Raw genomic sequence first — 19,662 nt, forward strand, 5'->3', positions numbered from 1 at the left:
CCCCGCGCCTTCCTTTGCCCCCTCACCTGGCCCCGCCCAACCCCCCGATGGACACGCCTATTCTACAGCCACGCCCACCATATATCCCCGCCCCTTCCTAGACCCGCCCCTTCACCAGCCCTGCCGTCTCTTCTCTCCCCTTCCCATTGGCTCCCCGGTGCCACGTGACGCCGCGGCCGCGCGCTGCCGGAGCGCGGGGGCGGGGCCCGGCGGGGGCGGGGACGGGGCGGGCAGGGGGCGCGCGCGCGCGCGCGCGGGCCAGCGGCGGCGGCGGCTGCATGTGCGGGCGCGGGGCGGCGATCGGGGCTGGGCGGGCGGCGCGGCGCGGGGCGGCACGGCCGGAGCCGGCGAGCAGGTCAGTGCGCGGGACGGGCGCGGCGGCGTGGGGGAGGCGGCGGCGGCACGTGGGGCCGCCCGCGCAACAATGCGGGCGGGGGGGGCCGTGTGCTGCTGTCCGCGGAGCCGGCGCTGCACCGCGGGGGAGGCCGGGCGCGGGGCGATTCACCCCCCGCCCGGGGAGGCCGGGCGTGGGGCGATCGCGGCGGGGGAGGGTTGCGGTCGCGGCGGAGGGAGGCCGTGCGCGGAGCGGTCGCGGCGTGCGGGGGAGGCCGCGCACGGCGCTGCACGCTGCTGGCCCGGCGGGGGTGGGCGCCGTGCGCGGCGCTGCGCGATGCAATGTCCCCGGAAGCGATGAGGGGCCGTGCGCGGGGCTGCACGGTGCAGTGACCCCGGTAGCTGCATGGGGGGCCCGTGCGCGGGGCTGCACGGTGCAGTGACCCCGGTAGCTGCATGGGGGGCCCGTGCGCGGGGCTGCACGGTGCAGTGACCCCGGTAGCTGCATGGGGGGCCCGTGCGCGGGGCTGCACGGTGCAGTGACCCCGGTAGCTGCATGGGGGGGCCGTGCGCGGGGTGCACGGTGCAGTGACCCCGGTAGCTGCAGGCGGGGGGGGGGTCACGCACAGCCTTGCCCAGTTGCACTTATCCTGGTAGCAGCAGTGAGGCTCCAGCAAGGCGTTTGCACAGCGCAGCCATCCTGGTAGCAGCGGAGGGGGGTCATGCACGGTGCTGCAGCGTGCAATGGCCCCGGTGGGGAGGCCATGTGGGGCACTGCACGCTGCAGTCACCCACCCCATCAGGGGACTGTGCACGGCGCTGCACGCCACCAGGGCAGCTCCGAGCAGCAGAGCTCCCTGCCAGGCAAACGGCCCACTGCGCTACACGCTGGGTGTGATGCAGAGTGCAAAGCAGCGAGCGTGAGCACTTTCAGGCTCCAAGGGGCCTCACCACCCTCACGAGGCCGGACGCAGGGCTCAGCGTTGCAAGGGGCCCAGGGGGGAAGTGCATACTCCGTGCTGTCCGGTCTTGCCATCCCAATGGACGTTTCCCACCTCTTTGCAAGAAAACGGCATCAAATGCATGGGGCTGTGCTCGCTGCATCAGCAGTAGCAGCAGCGATGGCCTCTCCTGGGCCATATTTGAGCAGATTTCCATTAAGCTACCGAGCTTTTCACTGGCCTGGCCATGGCTTGGGGGATTTGGGAGGCTGGTGGGCCCCATTGCACAAGCAGACAGGTCGCATCGCAGAAGGATACCCCATGCAATGCCTTTCTCTGCCGTAAGTAAGGTGGATTTTGCATGCGACTGGAATTATTAATCCAAGCAATTAGCTGGAATCTGGCAAGTTTGCGCTGCTCCCAATTTCCAGTTAATTCGGTTACAGCTTCATCTTTCTGCTCAAAGGAGCTGAAACAGAAACGGGATGACTGAGTGTCTGGAGCTGCTGGGTTGGTTTTACATGCATCCTCGCTAAAGGAGGATCAGCAAGAAAACAGCTCTAATGAAGTCATGTATGTATTGATAGCAGTGTAAAAAGAGTAGCATGGATAAATGAGGCTGGTGACTTGTTTATATACTAAATATCATTAAACTCCCTACCCTGTTGTGAGCTAGATTTAAATTCCACTGCTATAAGGAGCACTAATTTTTTGGTTGTATTGTTGCTAATAGCATATGTTGAAAATGCTGCAGGTGGATTTAAAGCTGGGGGCTTTGTACACCCACCAATATTCTGCACCAATATTTATGTACATGCAGGAACTTAATAGTGTGTTGTCACTAGGCTTCAGAGTTAACCATCCAGGTGCTGGCTAGCGGGGGCTGTTGCAGTACAGTCCCCGACACAGCCGCTTTTTGGAGATGTCAGATGCTAGTAGTGGCCACCAAATTTGACACGTGGGTAAGTGGAGGAAGAGACTTTTAACGTTGGTAAATGCTCCAACCTGAAATTCGTTCCTTTGGGAAAGCGATACTTCTGTTAACTTTCGTGAGGCTGAAAATAGTCGCGTTACCAGAGCCCTACGAGCCTTCGCCCCTTTGGCTCTGCTTACGGAGAGCACTGCTTGCAGAAGCAAAAAGCTTTCATTACAGCTATTTTAGTTTTATTTTTATGTGTGTCTTGATAGCCCAAAAAATCACTCCCCAGCTTCCAGTCAAGGCAGTCCCGGATGAGAAGCATCCGCTGGGATCAGCCTCTTAAGTGCATTTCTTTGATTTGACGGCAGAAGTGCCTGTAGATACGTCAAAAAAACCCGGCATTTAGGCACATTTCCAGCTTAATCATCCCCTGCAAGCGATGGAAATCAGTGGCTTGAAATCCAACAGCACTTGATATTAAAATAGCAAACAGTAAACATTGGCTCCTATCAATAACTTTAATTATGGTTTGGGTTTTGTCTTAAATAGGCACGTGTTGCCATAGGGAAATAAAAGTTTAGCATCCAGACGTGCTCAGTGGGGTGGTAGCATCTTTGGACGTGGCGTAACGTGCTTTTATAGCATAAAATAAAACAGGGTTTTAGCAGCATAGCATGCTGTTGTGTAAGAAAATTGCACACTTTTGGGCTGAGACCGCGTGGTTTCTGGGCACCATGTGCTGCGGCGTGTTGGTGGATGGCGTTCCTGGGCAGCTTCGGACGGGGAGAGCAAGTTTTACCGCTCCAGAGCTGAACCCCGCTGGGGTTTTTCAACCATAAAACGAAGTGCAGAGGAGGCTTTGTGTGTGCCACTGATAGCCAAACTGAAAGCAAAAATAAACACCCGCGAAAGCTTTTTTTTTTCTGTCATTGACAGAAAAAGAAAGTGCTGGTCCAGGGGTGGGTGTGAAGTGCCGCGTTTGCTACGCTCCAAACCTGGAAAATATGGATCGCGGCACGTGGAAGGGGCATGCATGGCTCACACACACATTTTGTATCTTTTCTTTTTCCCCTCTAATTTTACCCAAAATTACGGGAGGGAAGCAGCACCCCTCGGTCCGTTAAATGTTCATTTTTGCCAAGTTACGCCACTTTGTGAACATGAGACGGGACCGGATTCCTGTGGCAAGGAGCCCTTAAAATTTCAACAGCTCTACCTATAAATATAGTCGCCGTGAAAGGCAATCCGGCTTTAAAAAAAAAAAAAAAAAGCCATGCTCTTTTTTTAGTCCCACTGTATCTGCCTGACTTTAGTGCAATGCAATGCATCTCCAGCCAGGCAGTGAAGGCGAGGCAGCGTGGAGCATTAAGTCTCTTAATTCCTCTTGCAGATTTATGTGAAGAATGGGTGCAAGCAGGGGAAAAAAAAAATCATTTTCGTTGTCCCGAAGATTTTAGGGGGTGGGATGGTGAGGCTGGCTCTGTGCAGCCACGCGGCTTTTGCAGAGGGACCTTTGCTGTTCGCTTGGTCCCGGTGGGTCCCCGGGAGCTGCTGCACTGCGGGGCGATGCAGGACGGGGGGAGAAAGGAGCCTGAAGCATCCCTTGGGTGAGCAGCAACGTCCCGGGTGAAAATTAAAAAAAAAAAGAAAGAAAGAAAGAAAAAAGCTAGCTGCCACCTCGCCCCGGAGGTGTCTGGGCTCACCCGGCTGCTCTCTGATGCAACTGCGGCTGCCCGGGGAGCTCAGAGTCTGGTTTTGGGCATGCCCAGGGTTGCCCAGGGACAGGCTGGCCCCGGGAGCGGGTACGGCATGTTCTTCTCCTGGGTGCTCCTCCACACCGATGGGGCCCCCCACCAGCCCCACATGATGGAGTGGGGTGATGGCCACCATGCATATCCGGTGGAGAAGACACCGCTGCCTGCAGGGCTGGGATTTAGCTGGAAAACCTAAAAGGAGGGGTCGTTTTGCAGCTTAGCAATGCTTTTCTGCATGCCCTGCACTTGCATGGCAGAAATCCACCTTTGTGGCCAGAGCGGCTTTGGCATGAAGCGCTCGGTCACCTTGCAGTGCAAAAACCTGCTGGGGGTTTTCAGACGGGGCACGGGCTGGAAAACGGGTGAGAGCGGGGCGGGAGATCTCGACGCGGCGAATTGCTGTGTGTGCAGTTCGGCGAAGTGCTGAGCCTGGGCTGCGCGGGAGCTGCAGACAGGCTGCTCACGTGACCGTCTGAATTTCAGATGATTGCTGGACCACTTTGCCAACAGCCTCTCACGACTCATCAGCTGCAATATCACTTCTTTTTTCCCTTTTTTTTTTTTTTTTTCCCCTTTCCCCTTTTCTTCCTCACCCTGCCTGATTTCCAAGCCGAAGCAGGAGGGGTGAATACAACACGGAGGGTGGCTGCAGCTGTGCAGGGTCTGTATCCAAATGGTTTCCTGGAAGGCAAGTTTTTTTGTTGTTGTTTTTTTTTTTAATCTTAAAAATATTTTTACTGTGAGTCTCTTGTATCTGGGCGGTTTGGATGTCAGGTTTCGTTTCCCATGACATCGAGCAATTAGAGGGGGGGAAAGGAGGGACTGAATGCTTTTTTACTTGCAGATCTCTCTGCAGCGGTATCGTAGCCGATCGATCGTAAATGTGTTCCCTCTCATCTTTGCGATAGTTCTCGGCGATTTCCTCTTTTACGTCACTGCAGTTAATAAGATGTTTAACTTGGGAGCTGGGGGCAATGTGGCATGTTATCGTGTTGCAAGGAAGGGGGGGGATGGCGAGTTCCCGCACAGACTTGTGCTGGGGAAGATCGTATCGATGCAACCTTTCAAGCTGGGAGAACAGCTGGGTTTGGAGTCAAACCGCTGCCTTTCACCCTTAATGAACCCGACCTGGCTGTATCTAATTTTTTTATTTTATTATGACAATGATTATTTTTCCTTCCAATACTGAGAGATGCAGCTCAATCCTCTATATCAGCTGCATTGCTGGAGTCAAGGGTGCACCCCTTGATTTTTTTTAAGCAGACTGTACCTGCCTGACTGGACTTTGATTCCCCCCCCCCCTCCTTTTTTTTTTAATCCCCTGAAGCATTGTACAAGACCACTTGATGGCTTTTTTGGGGTGACAATGCAGATGCGGTGCCTGCAGAGCCAGACTCCTCCCCAGGAGGGTCATTGACTGTGTGTTTTGAGTCCCGTGCATGCTTCCCGTTGATTATATAGAGTTAATAAAGCGTCGCCGTTGTACGCGCCTTGACCAGAAATAGCGTCCCTCCCTGCCGTGGTTTGCAAGGCCAGCTTGTTGAGAGCGGGTGAGTTGGTCAATAAACGCTCTGAGTGGCACCCTTGGGAGTTTTGCACCGAAATGGAAATACTTGTGTCCTTCAGCCCTTCCCTCCTTGCCAAGTTGTTTTCTTCCCCCACTCCTTCTCCAACCTGCCATTCAAACCCTCTCCTTTCTGCTGTGTTTTTCCACAAGTGTCTTTCAAGCATGACAGCAGGGAGAAGAAAGCCAGTGCGGGCCATGGGCTGTGGTGCGAGGAGCTGATGCCTATCAGCCCAACCCTTGCCTGTGGCTTTGGTGGCCCCCTTTGCTCCGGGTGACTTGGCGGCTGCCGGCTAGCCATGCAGCACAGGTGGGTTCACATCCGGCAGCAGTTGGGCATGGGGCTGTCTCTACCCACCACCAGACCCATCCCACCTGCCTGCACCTCTTCCAGAGCTACCACCTCATCTCTAGGGTTTGAGTCAGATAGCCCAGCCAGGGTGACCAAGATGTCCCCATGTAGGTGTGGAGCAGAGGGCTCCATAACCCTCTCAGGGCAGCAGGGTAGGTGTGGGGGCACAGAGGTTTTGCAAGAGGAACAACAACAGCTCAGGTGGTGGCATCTTCCAGTCTTCAAGCAGGATCTGTCTCTCAGAGTCCTGCCAGTGCTCAGCCACAGACTTCCATTGGTGATTTTGCTCAATAACCCTTTTTTTCTTAAGAAAAAAATGCTTCTTAAAAAGCAGTGTGCCACCAGCACATTGGGATGTTGGCTTTTTTTTTAATTTTTTTGGAGGGTCACAGCCTCCCAGCTCTGCTTTTGGTCCATGGAAGAAGCAACGCGGTTGGGTGCAATTTTCAGCCCTCATGGGAACAGGGTCTTAAATAACCCTACCACATCCGAGCTAAGCAAGCTCACACCCTCATTGCTGGATGTGGGAGTTAATTTTTCTTGCTTCTGCCATGCACAACAGCCCTCTCCGTGCTGCTCCTGCAACGTGGGGCGAGGGGAAAGACGGGTGCAACTCCAGGCGGTGCTGGCTCGGCACATGTTCCCAAGCTGGGCGGTCACCCGGGGCCCACTTCATGCGAACGGGGTCAGCAGCTGGGAAATTGCAGAGCAAAGTGCCTCCCTGGTAATTCCCAGCTGCCGTTAAAGCGGCTTTAAAATAAATTCCCTCAAAGAGCAATTCCAAGTATTTGAGGGTTTGAACTTTTCCAGAGAAGGGTTTGGGAGCTGCTGGCTACCGCGCTGCACCCTGGCACGGTGGGGAAAGGTGTCGGGGGAATTGCCTTGATTATCCCAACCTCTAGAAAACACTTTTTTAATGTCTATATTATGTTTATTTACTAGCTGCGTTTGCAACGCAATGGTCAAAAAAGGAGTGCTGCTGGAAGCAAAGTTTGCATTAAACTGGGAAGATGGTTGCTGAGCAGTGTCCTGGGCTGCAGGCAATGCCCAGGCTCAGCAACCCTCACCGTGCCCTCGTACCTGGCCGCCAGTGCTTACCCAGGGGTGCAGCCTGGCTGGGCACCCCTCGCCGTGCATTCCTCAGCCGGCTCTGCTTGGTAACGTGGGCACAACAGAAAACAAACTTTGCAGCGAGCCTTGCTCTCCCAGAGCCCCTGAAGCTTGCTTTAAAAAAAAAAATACTTTGGAGCAATGTGGTCTTTTTTTTTTTCCTTTTTTTTTTTTTTCTCATGCTCATGAAAATTCTCATACCAAACCAGTAACCTCCGCTGCCCCCAGTTCATTATTTTTTAAGGTGGTGTTAGGGGGTATTTAAGGGGAGGCTTGTCCAGCCCGGCTTCCCAGCCTCTGCATCCCCTCCTCATCTGCACCCCATCAGTGCCAAATTGCAGCTTCGTGTTTGCTTATGTGGTGGGCAGAAAAACAGGGATTTTGGTCAACAAAAGAGGAAAATTTGTCTCATCCCCACTTCCCCACCCTGAAAGGCTCTGGATGTGCCTGTGCTGGTGCTTCCCAGGGTGATGGGGTGATGCAGCCCGGGGGGTGCAACGTGCTGGTCACAGGGATGTCCCCATGAGGCTAGGTACCCCGAGCTGGGGACAGCCAAGCCTTTCCTTGCAAGGACAGTGCTGGGCTCCTGCCAAAGTCCCCTCTCTGGGGCCCTGCCACCAATGCAAGTGCAGCCAGGCTGAAGGCTGGTGATTAAACCCATGATCCAGGTCACCTCCTGCCCTTCTCGGTGCCCCGAACGATAGGGGTGCTGATAGCAGGGCCACGTTCAGGCAGGGAGCTTGCACCTTTGTGTGCACGTTGAAAGGGGTTGGGGATGAACTGAGCCAGTTTGGGGTAAAACCACCCTAGAAACCCCGTTGCAGCAGGGGTTTCCTCCTCACGCACCCTTCATTGCATGGCTCAGCCGCTCCCAGCTCAAACCGATTTTGTTCGTGGGCTGTCCTTTGCTCTGATGGCTTCTTAATTAACTTTCAATCATGTATGTAATTTTTTAAATATTTTTTTTCTGTGTGGACATGGCGGAGCTGTCACCTGAGGTGGGAGAAAACACATCTTGCTTCTTAAGGACAAGTAGAGAAACCTGCAAATTGCACAGGGAGGTTTGCTGTGGATGGGACAGCAATGGGTGCAGTCCCAGCCCAAAGTCGCTTCCAGTGGACCACACACTTAGTTCTCTTGGGTTTTTTTTTCCTCCAAAACTAATCCCTCCAGCCCCTTAGGCTTGTTGTTGTTGTTGTTGTTGTTGTTGTTGCTCCTCTCTGAATTCCTTCTAATTTGCAGGCTCGCTGCCAGCATACAGCGCACTATAAAAAGGGGACTTGTTCTTCAAGCTTCCCTCCGGTACACAGCATTTGCACAAATAGCAACACGCTTGACAAGTAGGTCTGATTCCCCCTGCTATTACTGAAATGCTCGTAGGGTGCTTGGGGAGTAGAGCCGCTGTCTTAAGACAAGCCAAGTTGAATTTCACGGAGGGCCCTGAGCCCAAATCCCAGCTCGTGTTTAAGCTCCTGTCAGCTGGAAAAACGGAGCTGTGCCTTTTTAATTTTCTCCCCGTGCAGCTTCCCTCTCTCCAAGAGCAAGCGGATGCGGTTTGCATCCCTCCATACCCCACCAGCGCAGGTACGGCTGCCGAGCGGGATGCGGGCTGTGGCAGAAGACCCACATCCTGCCGAAGCCAGCCCCAGGGCCACCACCGATTTTTGGCTGGTCTGGAGACTGGTCCCCCCCGCCGTTACAGGCAGCCGCGATGCAAACCCCCTGCCGGCTTCCTTCTTAAAACTAATGAGCCGTTTGACCCTGGCAAGTCCTCCGGGAAAGCTGCTGTCGGAGCCTTGCTGCTCGCACGGATACAAACTGCTCTCGTTTCCAGCTTAAATTTATTTGTAGATGACTTGTACCCATTTGGCCTTGTTCTTCTTGTACCCACACTGGCTTTTAGCTTGGATGGCTCTTTTCCCTGCTCTGGTATTTATCCTCTGGCAGGCTGTACCAAGCATCATGGGTCTGCCAACCTAAATAAGCCCAGTGTTCCTGGTTGAGAAGGGATGGAGGGGGCGTAAGGGCATCGAGGTTTCCCCATCCCTGCAGTGGAGACAGCCCCAGCGACTTGCATCTGCAGGTCATCTTCCCATTGATGGAGGAAATGTCTCTCAACATCCTCTAGGGATGGTCCCAACCTGCAGAAGGACACCCTTACCATCAGATTTGAAGCCGCCGTCATCCGGTATCATTAGCATGCTCCTCTTTTGCAATGCAAAAGCCATTTTGGCGGAGGATGAGGGTTTTTTCCCTAATGCAGCCTACAGTAACACCCTTCCCTCTGCTTTCGGTTGGCAGCCTTTGGTAGTGGCACGACTGCTCGTGCTCCCGGCTGTGCTAATCTCGTGCTAATCTCAGCCCTGGTCTTCTGAAGCAGAAGTTTCCTGTGCACGGCTGTGCCAGGCACTTCGCTCAAAGGCTGAAGTGGATTTACAACACTTTAAGTTCATCAGAGCAAAACATGCATGCAACCTCTTACCACGGGTCCCCCTCCGGGTGCGTTGGACCATCCGGGATGCAATACGTTTTGATTAAAACCTGTACTGGGTTTGCGTGGCAAGGTTTTGGTGGTGGGCGGGCTGCAGGGGTAACTTCTGTGAGAAGCTGCTAGAAGCTTCCCCTATGTCCGATAGAGCCCATGCCAGCCAGCTCCAAGGTGGACCTGCCGCTGGCCAAGGCCGAGCCAGTCGGTGATGGTGGTAGTGCCTCTGGGATAACATATTTAAGAAGCGGGGGGAAAACTGCGCAACTGCAGATGGAGAGAGGAGTGAGAATATGTGAGAGAAACAGCCCTGCAGACACCAAGGCCAGTGAAGAAAGAGGGGGAGGAGGTGCTCCAGGTGCCGGAGCAGAGATTCCCCTGCAGCCCCTGGTGAAGACCATGGTGAGGCAGGCTGTCCCCCTGCAGCCCATGGAGGTCCACGGTGGAGCAGATATCCACCTGCAGCCTGTGGAGGACCCCACGCCAGAGCGGGTGGATGCACCCAAAGGAGTCTGTGACCCCATGGAGAGCCCACGCTGGAGCAGGCTCCTGGCAGGACCTGTGGACCCGTGGAGAGAGGAGCCCACACTGGAGCAGGTTTGCTGGCAGAACTTGTGACCCCGTGGGGGACCCACAGTGGAGCAGCCTGTTCCTGAAGGTCTGCACCCCATGGAAGGGACCCACGCTGGAGCAGTTTGTGAAGAACTGTAGCCTGTGGGAAGGACCCACATTGGAGAAGTTTGTGGAGGACTGTCTCCCGTAGGAGAGACCCGACGCTGGAGCAGGGAAGAGTGTGAGGAGTCCTCCCCGTGAAGAGGAAGGAGTGGCAGAGACAACGTGTGATGAACTGACCACAACCCCCATTCCCTGTCCCCCTGTGCCACTGGCAGGGAGGAGGTAGAGAAATCAGGAGTAAAGTTAAGCCTGGGAAGAAGGGAGGGCTGGGGGGAAGGTGTTTTTGAGATTTGGTTTTATTTCTCATTATCCTGCTCTGATTTGATTGGTAATAAATTAAACTCATTTCCCCAAGTTGAGTCTGTTTTGCCCGTGATGATAATTGGTGAATGACCTCTCCCTGTCCTTATCTCGAGCCACGAGCCTTTCGTTATATTTTCTCTCCCCTTTCTAGTTGAGGATGGGGAGTGATAGAGCGGCTTTGGTGGGTACCTGGTGTCCAGCAGAATCAACCCACCACAAAACACTACCGAGGGGGTTTCAGCTTTGTGCACGAGACCTTGCAAAACTCTGCACTCAGGGTGATGGCTGGGAGCCGCTCAGATATGGGAAGAGCTGCAAGGTGTTTGCTTTCCCCCCAGGAGTGGTAGTTTCCCACCTTGGGGTCTCATTTCCCCCACCCGCTCTTTTCCCTGCCACATTCGACATCTTTGCTGTGGGTTTTCTTTGCACATGGATGCCTTTTGCGCTTTCTTTGAAAGCTCTGTGCTTATTCCTGGTGATGCTGAGATGCTGGTTTGCCCATCCCAGTTTGGATCCCTGCCTTCTCCTTGGCAGGTGGACTTCGACTGGTACCTTTGATGGAAAGAAAGATGCTCCAGGAGCCATCATTCACCAGCTCCTTACTTCCTCCAAGTTTTCCTTTAGTTAAGAACCTATTTTTGTTTATTTCTTTTTCACCCTGCCTAACCTAAACTGCATCAGCGTGTGTCCATTTGAGGCAGGATTTTATATTCCCCTGCAGTGTCCTTCATGCCTCTCCCTCATTAAACGACGTGTAAATTGGCATCATCGAGGAGGAGCTGGGCTCTGCGGTTATTAGCAGGATTATTCTCATCTCCCACGGTTTCCAGCAAAGCTGCTCGGCTGGTATAACACAATTCCCCCTGACGCTCATCTCCGCTGTCAGGGAGAGTGATGCTAATCCGGCACTGAGAATCAGCAGCAGATACTGGGAGGAAACCAGCAGACCCCATCGCGTCTTTCCACATTAAGTGATTTCTGACCCTGAGCTCCACTTCTCCAAGCCATGGTTGTTTAGTACCCAACATGGTTGTTGGGCATTAACTTTCCACCTTGAGTCTTTTCCAAGCAGCCTGTGGGCTCCTTTGTAGCCGCAGCTCCAGCGCAGGAGTGTATCGCATCCTGCGCTTATCGGTGGTATTGTTGGTTTTGCTTTTTGCATCGTGTTTTCTCGCTGCCTAAATCAGTATCCACAGCTTCCAGCGCTCGTGGTCGGTGCAGCTGGGCATTTTCTCCCTGCAGTTGATCTTCCACATTCCTCTCTCCCCGTTTATTTGATTTCTCGCTGTATTTAAAGCAAGGGGTGGTCAGTGCGTGTTTTGCAACCTTCTGCTCCTGTTATTCATTTAGAAACGAAGGGGAAGGAACCACAAGCAATAAAGAGCCTGAGGTTTGAGGACTGCCTGTTTATTTGTCAAAGCTAGAAATGCAGTGTCTGAAGAGGACGAGAGGAAATCCTCAGTGCAAATGTACCTCAATTAAATTCAGGCTTGCGTAAGTCAAAACTGGGGGGGGGGAGGCATAGCTGTAGCAGCTGGAGGGGGGATTTCCTCCTGCTGCAGTTTTAGATGGAAGTGTTACCACTGCCATTACTGCAAATAACATCTTAGTTTTGCCTTTTGCACCCCATTTTTGCACCCCCCAGGCTGGCTTTCATGCTCAGCTGGTGCTGGAGGAGCAGTGCTGCCCATCTCAGTGGCATCTTGGCACCCCTTGCAGTGGGATTGCACGTGGCTGGTGGCAAGTGGGTGGCTGTAAACCAGCCCCAGGGACGCAAACACTGGCCAGGAGGCTGAGGCCGGCCATTAGCTGCTGGGGAGAGGGGATGAGGAGCAGCAGGATGGCTCAGACGGCAAAGCAGAAGATGCTCTGAAGCCCAAAAAGGACAAAAATAGGTGTCCGGATTCTTAAAGAGGGCTGAGGACTGCTTAAGATCTTCTCCTTCGGAAGCAGCAATTACCAGATGAAAGGGAACATCTTCAACCAGGCATTTTAGAGCATCTGTTTTGAATTTCACACATGTGTTTGGGGAAGCGGGGAAGGCTGCTCGCTAGGTTGATGGCTGGGCAAGGCAGAGAGTGTCCTTCAGGGGATACGGCTGGTTGCTTACGAAATGCGTTTTGACACCAGGAGCTATTTCCACATCTCTCCTCTTTTTCGGACTGTGTTGTCAATAACTTTCCAAAGTGCTAATGCTGGGCACAAGTCAGATTTCTGCTTGCAGGAGGGCGAGGGGGTGTCTCCGCACGAGGCGGCAAGTGGGGGGACATGCACGTGGTTTTCTTTTTCCGTTTTGCCCCTCCTTGCTGCAGAGGAGGCATTGGCATGTAATTACTGCCGGCTTTAATCCAGCCAGACCAACTGTCTTTCTGGCAAACGCAAATACAATAGGAGCCAAAGGTTATTGCATGCCCTAAATAAAACCATTACAGCCCCAGGGCCTCACCCAAGCCCAGTCTGCAAAGCATCCAGGACCAGCTCGGTTCAGTTTTCCTGAGCCCAGAAGACTTGGTTTGATGGCAATGACCCATAACTTTATTTTTTTTCTTAGTTTCCCCCTGCAAAGCCACCTGCACGCTTGTGGCCACCGCGGCACCTGCCAGGAGCAGCACATCTGGCCGGCATTAGCAAGCCCACCATGGGATGTGCTTGTTTCAGGGTTTTCTTGCTAAAATTATTAGCGGCTTTAATTGAAACCAGAGGCGGGCGAAGGCACATCACATGGACGCGCACCACCGGCAGGCGTGAATGGCTCAGCCCAGTGCGTGGCTATGAGCAGTGTCCTCACGAACTGCTGCCAGATGCAGCCCGATGTCCTGCTCATCAGTGGGATGGATGGAGATGTCAGGCACCACGCAAGGTCCCGCTTGACCTGGAGGAGCCACCCAGGAGCTAGTGCATCCCACCGGGCTTTTCTTCCAGCTGCTGCGCTGAACTGAGATTTACTCCGAAACCCAGAGGATTTAACTTTCTGTCCCTGAGCAAATACAGCCCGAAGTGATGCAAATGCATGACCTTACCCAAATCTTAAGAAGAGGTAAATATTGCATCACGCTGAGCGTGCTGGATCCTTTGCCCCAGTCTGAGAAGCTCTGCCCGAGTCCACCCTGCTGCAGGGACAAGCCAGGCCAGGGAGGAGGCGTATGGTGGGAAAGGCTTTCTCCTCACCACCCAGTTTAATTATCGGTGTCTCAGCATTTGCAATGTGATGGATGCTGGTCCTGCCCCCATGCAGGGCTGCTCTGGCTGCTGGCGTCCCCACAGAGCTGCAGGCGGGAAGGAATTGGGTTTCATAACCCGTCTTTCCAGGCTCCCACAAGATTACTGGAGGGAGAGGAATGCGCCGGGGAAAATATCCCAACTGCTGTTAAAAGGCACAGCTTTCTCTGTCCCTTTTCGGGACAGCCATTCCTCCACCCCAACAGAGGTCCGGCTGGCAGCACCCGCTGGAGCCAGCCCTGTGTCACTTCTCCGTGTCACCCTGGGGTGCCTTTGACCTCCTGGCCTCCCCTTCATGTGCAAATAATTGCCATTGTGATAAGCAGGCTCTTTCATGAAGAAACTCTTTGCTTTTCCCTTGCAGTGCTCCTGGGACAGAGCTCAGTCACTTTATATCTGGACAATAAATTTCCAGGCTTTCCAGGACACACACTCCACACAAGGCAGTAATGCCTCTTAAATAATGGGCCTGTCAGATGCTTGTTCTGCCTGGGTGAAGAGCATGCCAGCCAGTCGCAGCATCTGTAAATCATTTGCCAGGACAGCCGAGGCAGCACAGGAGTCTTGGTCAAATCCCTTTTGGCCAACCCTTTCGAATCATGGTGAAGGTTTCTGGGCTACCCAGAGCGGAAATATCTGTGAGCTGCGGCAGCCTGCAGTCCCAGGGTGAAAGATGGGAGGCTCCATACATCTCAGGAGGAAGGTGGAGAAATCTGACCTCGGTACCAGGGAAGCTGATGGAGCAGATCATCCTGAGTACCATCACACGGCATGTAGAGGATAACCAAGGGATCAAGCCCAGCCAGCATGGGTTTAGGAAAGGCAGGTCCTGCTTGACCGACCTGATCTCCTTCTACAACAAGGTGACCCGCCTAATGGATGAGGGGAAGGCTGTGGATGTTGTCTACCTAGACTTCAGTAAAGCCTTTGACATGGTTTCCCACAGCATTCTCCTGGAGAAACTGGCTGCTCATGGCTTGGATGGGTGTACTCTTCTCTGGGTAAAAAACTGGCTGGATGGCCAGGCCCAAAGAGTGGTGGTGAGTGGAGTTAAATCCAGTTGGCGGCTGGTCCCAAGTGGTGTTCCCCAGGGCTGAGTATTGGGGCCAGTCCTGTTAAATATCTTTATCAATGATCTGGATGAGGGGATCGAGTGCACCCTCAGTAAGTTTGCAGATGACACCAAGTTGGGTGGGAGTGTTGATCTGCTTGAGGGGAGGAAGGCTCTGCAGAGGGACCTGGACAGGCTGGATCGATGGGCTGGGGCCAATTGGATGAGGTTCAACAAGGCTAAGTGCTGGGTGCTGCACTTGGGTCACAGCAACCCCATGCAATGCTACAGTCTTGGGGAAGAGTGGCTGGAAAGCTGCCTGGCACAAAAGGACCCAGGGGTGTTGGTCGACAGCCGGCTGAATATGAGCCAGCAGTGTGCCCAGGTGGCCAAGAAGGGCAATGGCATCCCGGCTTGTATCAAAAATAGTGTGGCCAGCAGGACTAGGGAAGTGATCGTGCCCCTGTACTCGCCACTGGTGAGGTTTCACCTCAAATACTGTGTTCAGTTTTGGGCCCCTCGCTACAAGAAAAATACTGAGTTGCTGGAGCGTGTCCAGAGAAGGGCAACGAAGCTGGGGAAGGGTCTAGAGCAGAAGTCTTATGAGGAGCGGCTGAGGGAACTGGGGTTGCTTAGCCTGGAGAAAAGGAGGCTCAGGGGAGACCTTATTGCTCTGTACAATGACCTGAAAGGAGGTTGTAGAGAGGTGGGGGTTGGTCTCTTCTCCCAGGTAACAAGTGATAGGACGAGAGGAAATGGCCTCAAGTTGCGCCAGGGGAGGTTTAGACTGGATATTAGGAAATTTTATTTCACTGAAAGGGTTGTCAAGCATTGGAACAGGCTGTCTAGTGAAACAGTTGAGTCGCCATCCCTGGAAGTATTTAAAAGCCGTTTGGATGAGGTGCGTAGGGACATGGTTTAGTGGTGGACTTGGTAGTGTTAGGTTAACGGTTGGACTCGATGATCTTAAAGGTCTTTTCCAACCTATACGATTCTGTGATTCTGTGAAATCCTTGCCAGACAAAGGCTAAGGTAGTCCATTTTCTTGATCGCACTCTTTGCGTCTGCTGTTGCTTCAAAATGCTGGGAGCATCAGACGATGAGATGTGGTCCTGGGCAGTGGAGGGCACCGGGGAAGCTTGAACTGGTTTGGTGTTGGGTCAACTTCTCCTGGGTGATGGGACATGGAAAAGGCTTAAAGTGGAGATGGCTTTCTCTGATGTTGGGTCTTCTTTTGGAGCTCCACAACCCCAGTCCACATGTTTTGCCTCCAGCAAGGAGAACACCTACAAGTTCTCCACAGAAGATCTTGTTGCATCTGGAAGTGATGGCTGGGCTGTTGCACTCGCCCTGGTTTCTCTCCAGGCTAATTACAAGCCTCTTGGACTGTCTCAGGCGGCTTTGGCAAGTGTTCTGCTTTTCTAGCTCCAGTGCTGGGGAGCCCCAGCCACAACCATAAAGTCTTTCCCTGGCTATTAGAAAGCGGTTATGCTCCTTTCGTGTCTTTTCATTGCCGGAAGCTGGTAAGTGGATGGGTCCTACACAAATAAACTTCTCAAGGGCAGGGAGTCAAAATATCCCTAGGCTTGTTTGGTGGAAAAAGGTTAACCAGCATGAAGTATGAATTGCTGTTGACACAACTTTGTTGACAAAATACGGTGTTATTAATTGGAGTTGCAGGCAAACCGCCTGGGGATATTTAGAAGGACCTTGTCCATCTAAAGCCGAGATCTCCCTGGGAGAAGATCTGTCTGGGCTCTTTGGAGATGCACCTAGGGTCTTGGCCATGGCTCTGGTTTGGGGTTTTGTTGCTGAGGATGAGCTGTGTAGGGGTCTCAGTCTCCCACAGTGGCCACGGGAGCGTGGGGATTCACTGACAATGGAGCTGTGGCAGAGAAGGACAGGAGGAGCCCACCAAGAAGCCAGGCACCAGGTGACTCCTTTAGGGCAAGCTGAAATGGTCTCTGTTGATCTAGTTGACGCTGTCCCTGCTCATTGCAGGGGGGTGGGACTAGATGACCTTTAAAGGTCCCTTCCAACCCAAACCATTCTATGATGACTATAATGAGACTTCTGGGTCCCTAAATTCAGGTTTCTGCTCTCAAGCTGAATCCTACCCATAGCATCATTGCCTGGGCAGGAGCAACAGCTTCACGGTGAAGGTGAAGTTCAGGAATGTGACCTGTGCTGCTCCCAGCATCGTCATAAATCTCAGCAGCTGCTGACCACTGCGTTGGCGTGGGAGACGCTCGCTGTCACCCTGCCGTTCCCCCAGCCCGGCAGCTTATTTTAGACTGCGGCAGGGCAGTGGTTGGTACATGGTCCTGGGTGCCATCACAGCATTTTAACCAGAGAAGAGCCGCCGTCGTGGCAGCCGAGCCGCGCAAGCTCCAGAGCCGGCTGCTCCTATTGCGGCTGGCAAGTTCGTTCACAGCCTCTCACGGCAGCACGTGACAAACAGCTTGCTTCCCTCGGCCTGAAAGCGAACAGAAAACCCGTGCTGGCGCCAGCCCAAGACAGAAGCTATGGGAATCCTCCTCGACAGTGTGACAGCAAGCACTGGTCTTGAGCAGGGCCGGTGCCGGGAGGCTCTCGCCCAACAAGCCCACGGCGAAACCCGTCCCGTTGCAGGAAGAGCTTGCCTGGGGCTGTGAGGTTTCCTGCACCTGCGTGACTAAGTGCACTGGAAAGCACCTTCGGTGTGTGCCAGGGTGGTGGAAATTGGGCTGTCAGCAAACAAACGTGCCAGTGCATGTTCTGCCGTGCTTTGAGGAGGTGGGTAGCACCCAGTGGAGGTGGGCAAAGGGACTGTGCCCTCTCCTTGGTTTCCCTAAAAGGCTGACAAACACTTCCAAGGCAAGGTCAGCCACATTTAGGTGGAGCCTTGTATGGGTGAAAGGTGCTCCTCAAGGGCTGCCAGGTCCCTGTAGCCCCACAGCTGAAGCCCTCTCTCCTGGGATGCTCAGTCTTGCCTAATTCAAGTTGTGCCATGTGAACATGACCTGGGAGAACCAACGGGAGCAAGATCCATATGCCTGTTCCTCATGTGCAGCCTCTCAGCACCGTCTTGCCCAGGGTGAAGTGGCCGCAGGAGTGGAGCAGTCCATCGGGCAGGAGTTCGGAGTGGCTTGTCCGTTCTGTGCAGAGCAAGCATGGCAAGCGGCCCACGTTTCACAAGTGGGGTTTTCCCATCAGGCTCTCCAGCTGCTATAAATAACAGGAAACGTTTTGTCATTTTCTGCTCTGGAGAAGGTCAGGAGCTGGATTCTGTGGTCTTTGGAGCTTTAATGAGGTTGGAGATTTATGCAGTATATCCAGAAGTCCCCCAGGGCAGCCTGCCTGGGGCTGTTTGGCTCCTTGGATGGAGAAGTCTTGAATGCCAGCCTTTGACAAAGTTACCTTAGCCACCCTTTATGAGATGTCAGGTCCTGCTAAATCCTTCATGTGCTCTTCATCTCTGAGGCCAGATGTTAACTCTTGGATTGCTGCAGAACCCGCTTACGAGAGGTTTGAACCATTCTCTATCTGCGGTAGGAAAAGCATCTACTGTGGATCCCAGGACAGTCACAGGGACATCAGTCACTGGTCTTGTGAGCCTGCTAGGAGCACATCTTGCAGCTTCCCTGACTCGTCAGCAATTGGTATTCTGCTCATGGCGGGCAAATGCCTAAAATTTTCTTTTTGCCTCCTCTATCAAGGAAGGCTGGTCCTTCCTGAATCTCCCCTGGGGCTGATGGACCAGCTGTTTGACTCCTAGGTGGTCGGTGTCTGATGGCCAGACCATTGCATTTACCAGCGTGTTCCTGCCACAGAGGAGCAAAGAGTCCCCAGGAAATGGCAGAATACTTTAAGCAGCCCTCAGTGCAAACTGATTTTCTAGCTTTTATTCAAATTACAGTATTTGCCTTGCAGTATCCCCCCAAACCAATACTCCGTCAAACTTGAGGTGAAACTACCCATGCAGTGCTCCACCATCTCCATTTTTGGGGTGTGCTCCTTGTGCCTGCCTCCTTCAGCTGGTAGGATCCTACCAATGTTCTGGTTCTTCAAGGTTGCTGTCCTCCATCCTCATGGCTAGGACGTTGGTTAACACCATGGCGCCAAGGGGTGGTTGGAAAGGTCCTAAGAATGGTCTCAGCAGAAACAGATCAAAATAACCTGTTTCCAGTGCAATTGATGTATGCACACCAAGGCTGGGAATTATCCTACCATACCTCTTAAATAAGGGAGGTGACTGCCCCATGGTCCCGCCATAGTTACTATAAGGGATGGGGAGATGCCTCTAGAAGTTGGTTTGCTCCACAGACATGGCAACTGCCCTTTCTCTCTCTGTTAATTAGAGAGAGAAGAAAGTGCAAAGCCTGAAGGGTGCTTGTCTGGCTCTAGCTGGCATGGAAGAAAGTCAGGCACACCTTCTCTGGCTGGTGGCAGCGATGCGTCTCCATTGGGGTCATATTATTTCCCATTGGGCATCCCCAGCTCCTCTCCTCATGATTTACCTGGCTTATGCTTGCAGCAGGATGGAAACCCAACAAATCAAGCAGGAAAATCCAGCCCCAGGATTTTGCTCAGACGTCTCGACAGCTTTCTTAGGTCACGGAGAGCCGCAAGCACCAGGTCCGTGCTGCCTGTCGCCCCAGCAGCCGCGCGGGGAGGAGGCAGAGCCACTGTCTGCTGCCTCTCCCATTTCCCCAGCAGATGCAGGAATGCTTTGATGTCCGCTCCCCCGGCCCTGAGCACCCAGCACAAGGATTAACCACCAGTCAGACCCCTCCACCGCCTCCAAATAAATCTCCTAAACTCAGGCAAGCCCTGCTCAGAGGGGTCCCAGCATTCCCCTCTTGCAGAATAAGGGTTAAAAATAGTTTCTGCCCTTGCACCTGCTCCTGCAAAGCCAAGACTGTGTTTTATTTTTACAGCCCAGATTTCCTGGTGGTTGGCTCCTCTCCTGAGGCA

The 19,662-nt window shown here is 53.5% G+C and overlaps 2 protein-coding genes across 3 annotated transcripts in view; both read left to right on the forward strand.

The window, feature by feature from the left end:
• Positions 1-254: 254 nt before the first annotated feature.
• PTP4A3 (protein tyrosine phosphatase 4A3) overlaps positions 255-19,662 on the forward strand; it is a 49,937-nt gene continuing 30,529 nt past the window's right edge. Inside the window, exon 1 of the mRNA XM_072851814.1 lies at positions 255-355. The gene's annotated coding sequence lies outside the window, so the exon portion shown is untranslated. The remainder of the gene's footprint in view (positions 356-19,662) is intronic.
• Positions 1,927-10,454, forward strand: LOC140647331 (uncharacterized). Of its 2 annotated transcripts, XM_072851812.1 has the most exons (5): positions 1,927-4,635; positions 5,665-5,821; positions 8,216-8,313; positions 9,102-9,161; positions 9,610-10,454. In XM_072851812.1, exons 2-5 carry the CDS (start codon positions 5,811-5,813, stop codon positions 10,074-10,076), a joined length of 636 nt encoding a protein of 211 aa, XP_072707913.1. In that variant the 5' UTR covers positions 1,927-4,635; positions 5,665-5,810; the 3' UTR covers positions 10,077-10,454. The 2 variants fall into 2 exon arrangements, with proteins under 2 accessions (XP_072707913.1, XP_072707914.1); XM_072851813.1 differs by lacking the exon at positions 9,102-9,161 and having other exon boundaries at positions 4,616-5,821.

This window comes from Ciconia boyciana, chromosome 2 (assembly GCF_034638445.1).
Source record: "Ciconia boyciana chromosome 2, ASM3463844v1, whole genome shotgun sequence".
NCBI lineage: Eukaryota > Metazoa > Chordata > Aves > Ciconiiformes > Ciconiidae > Ciconia > Ciconia boyciana.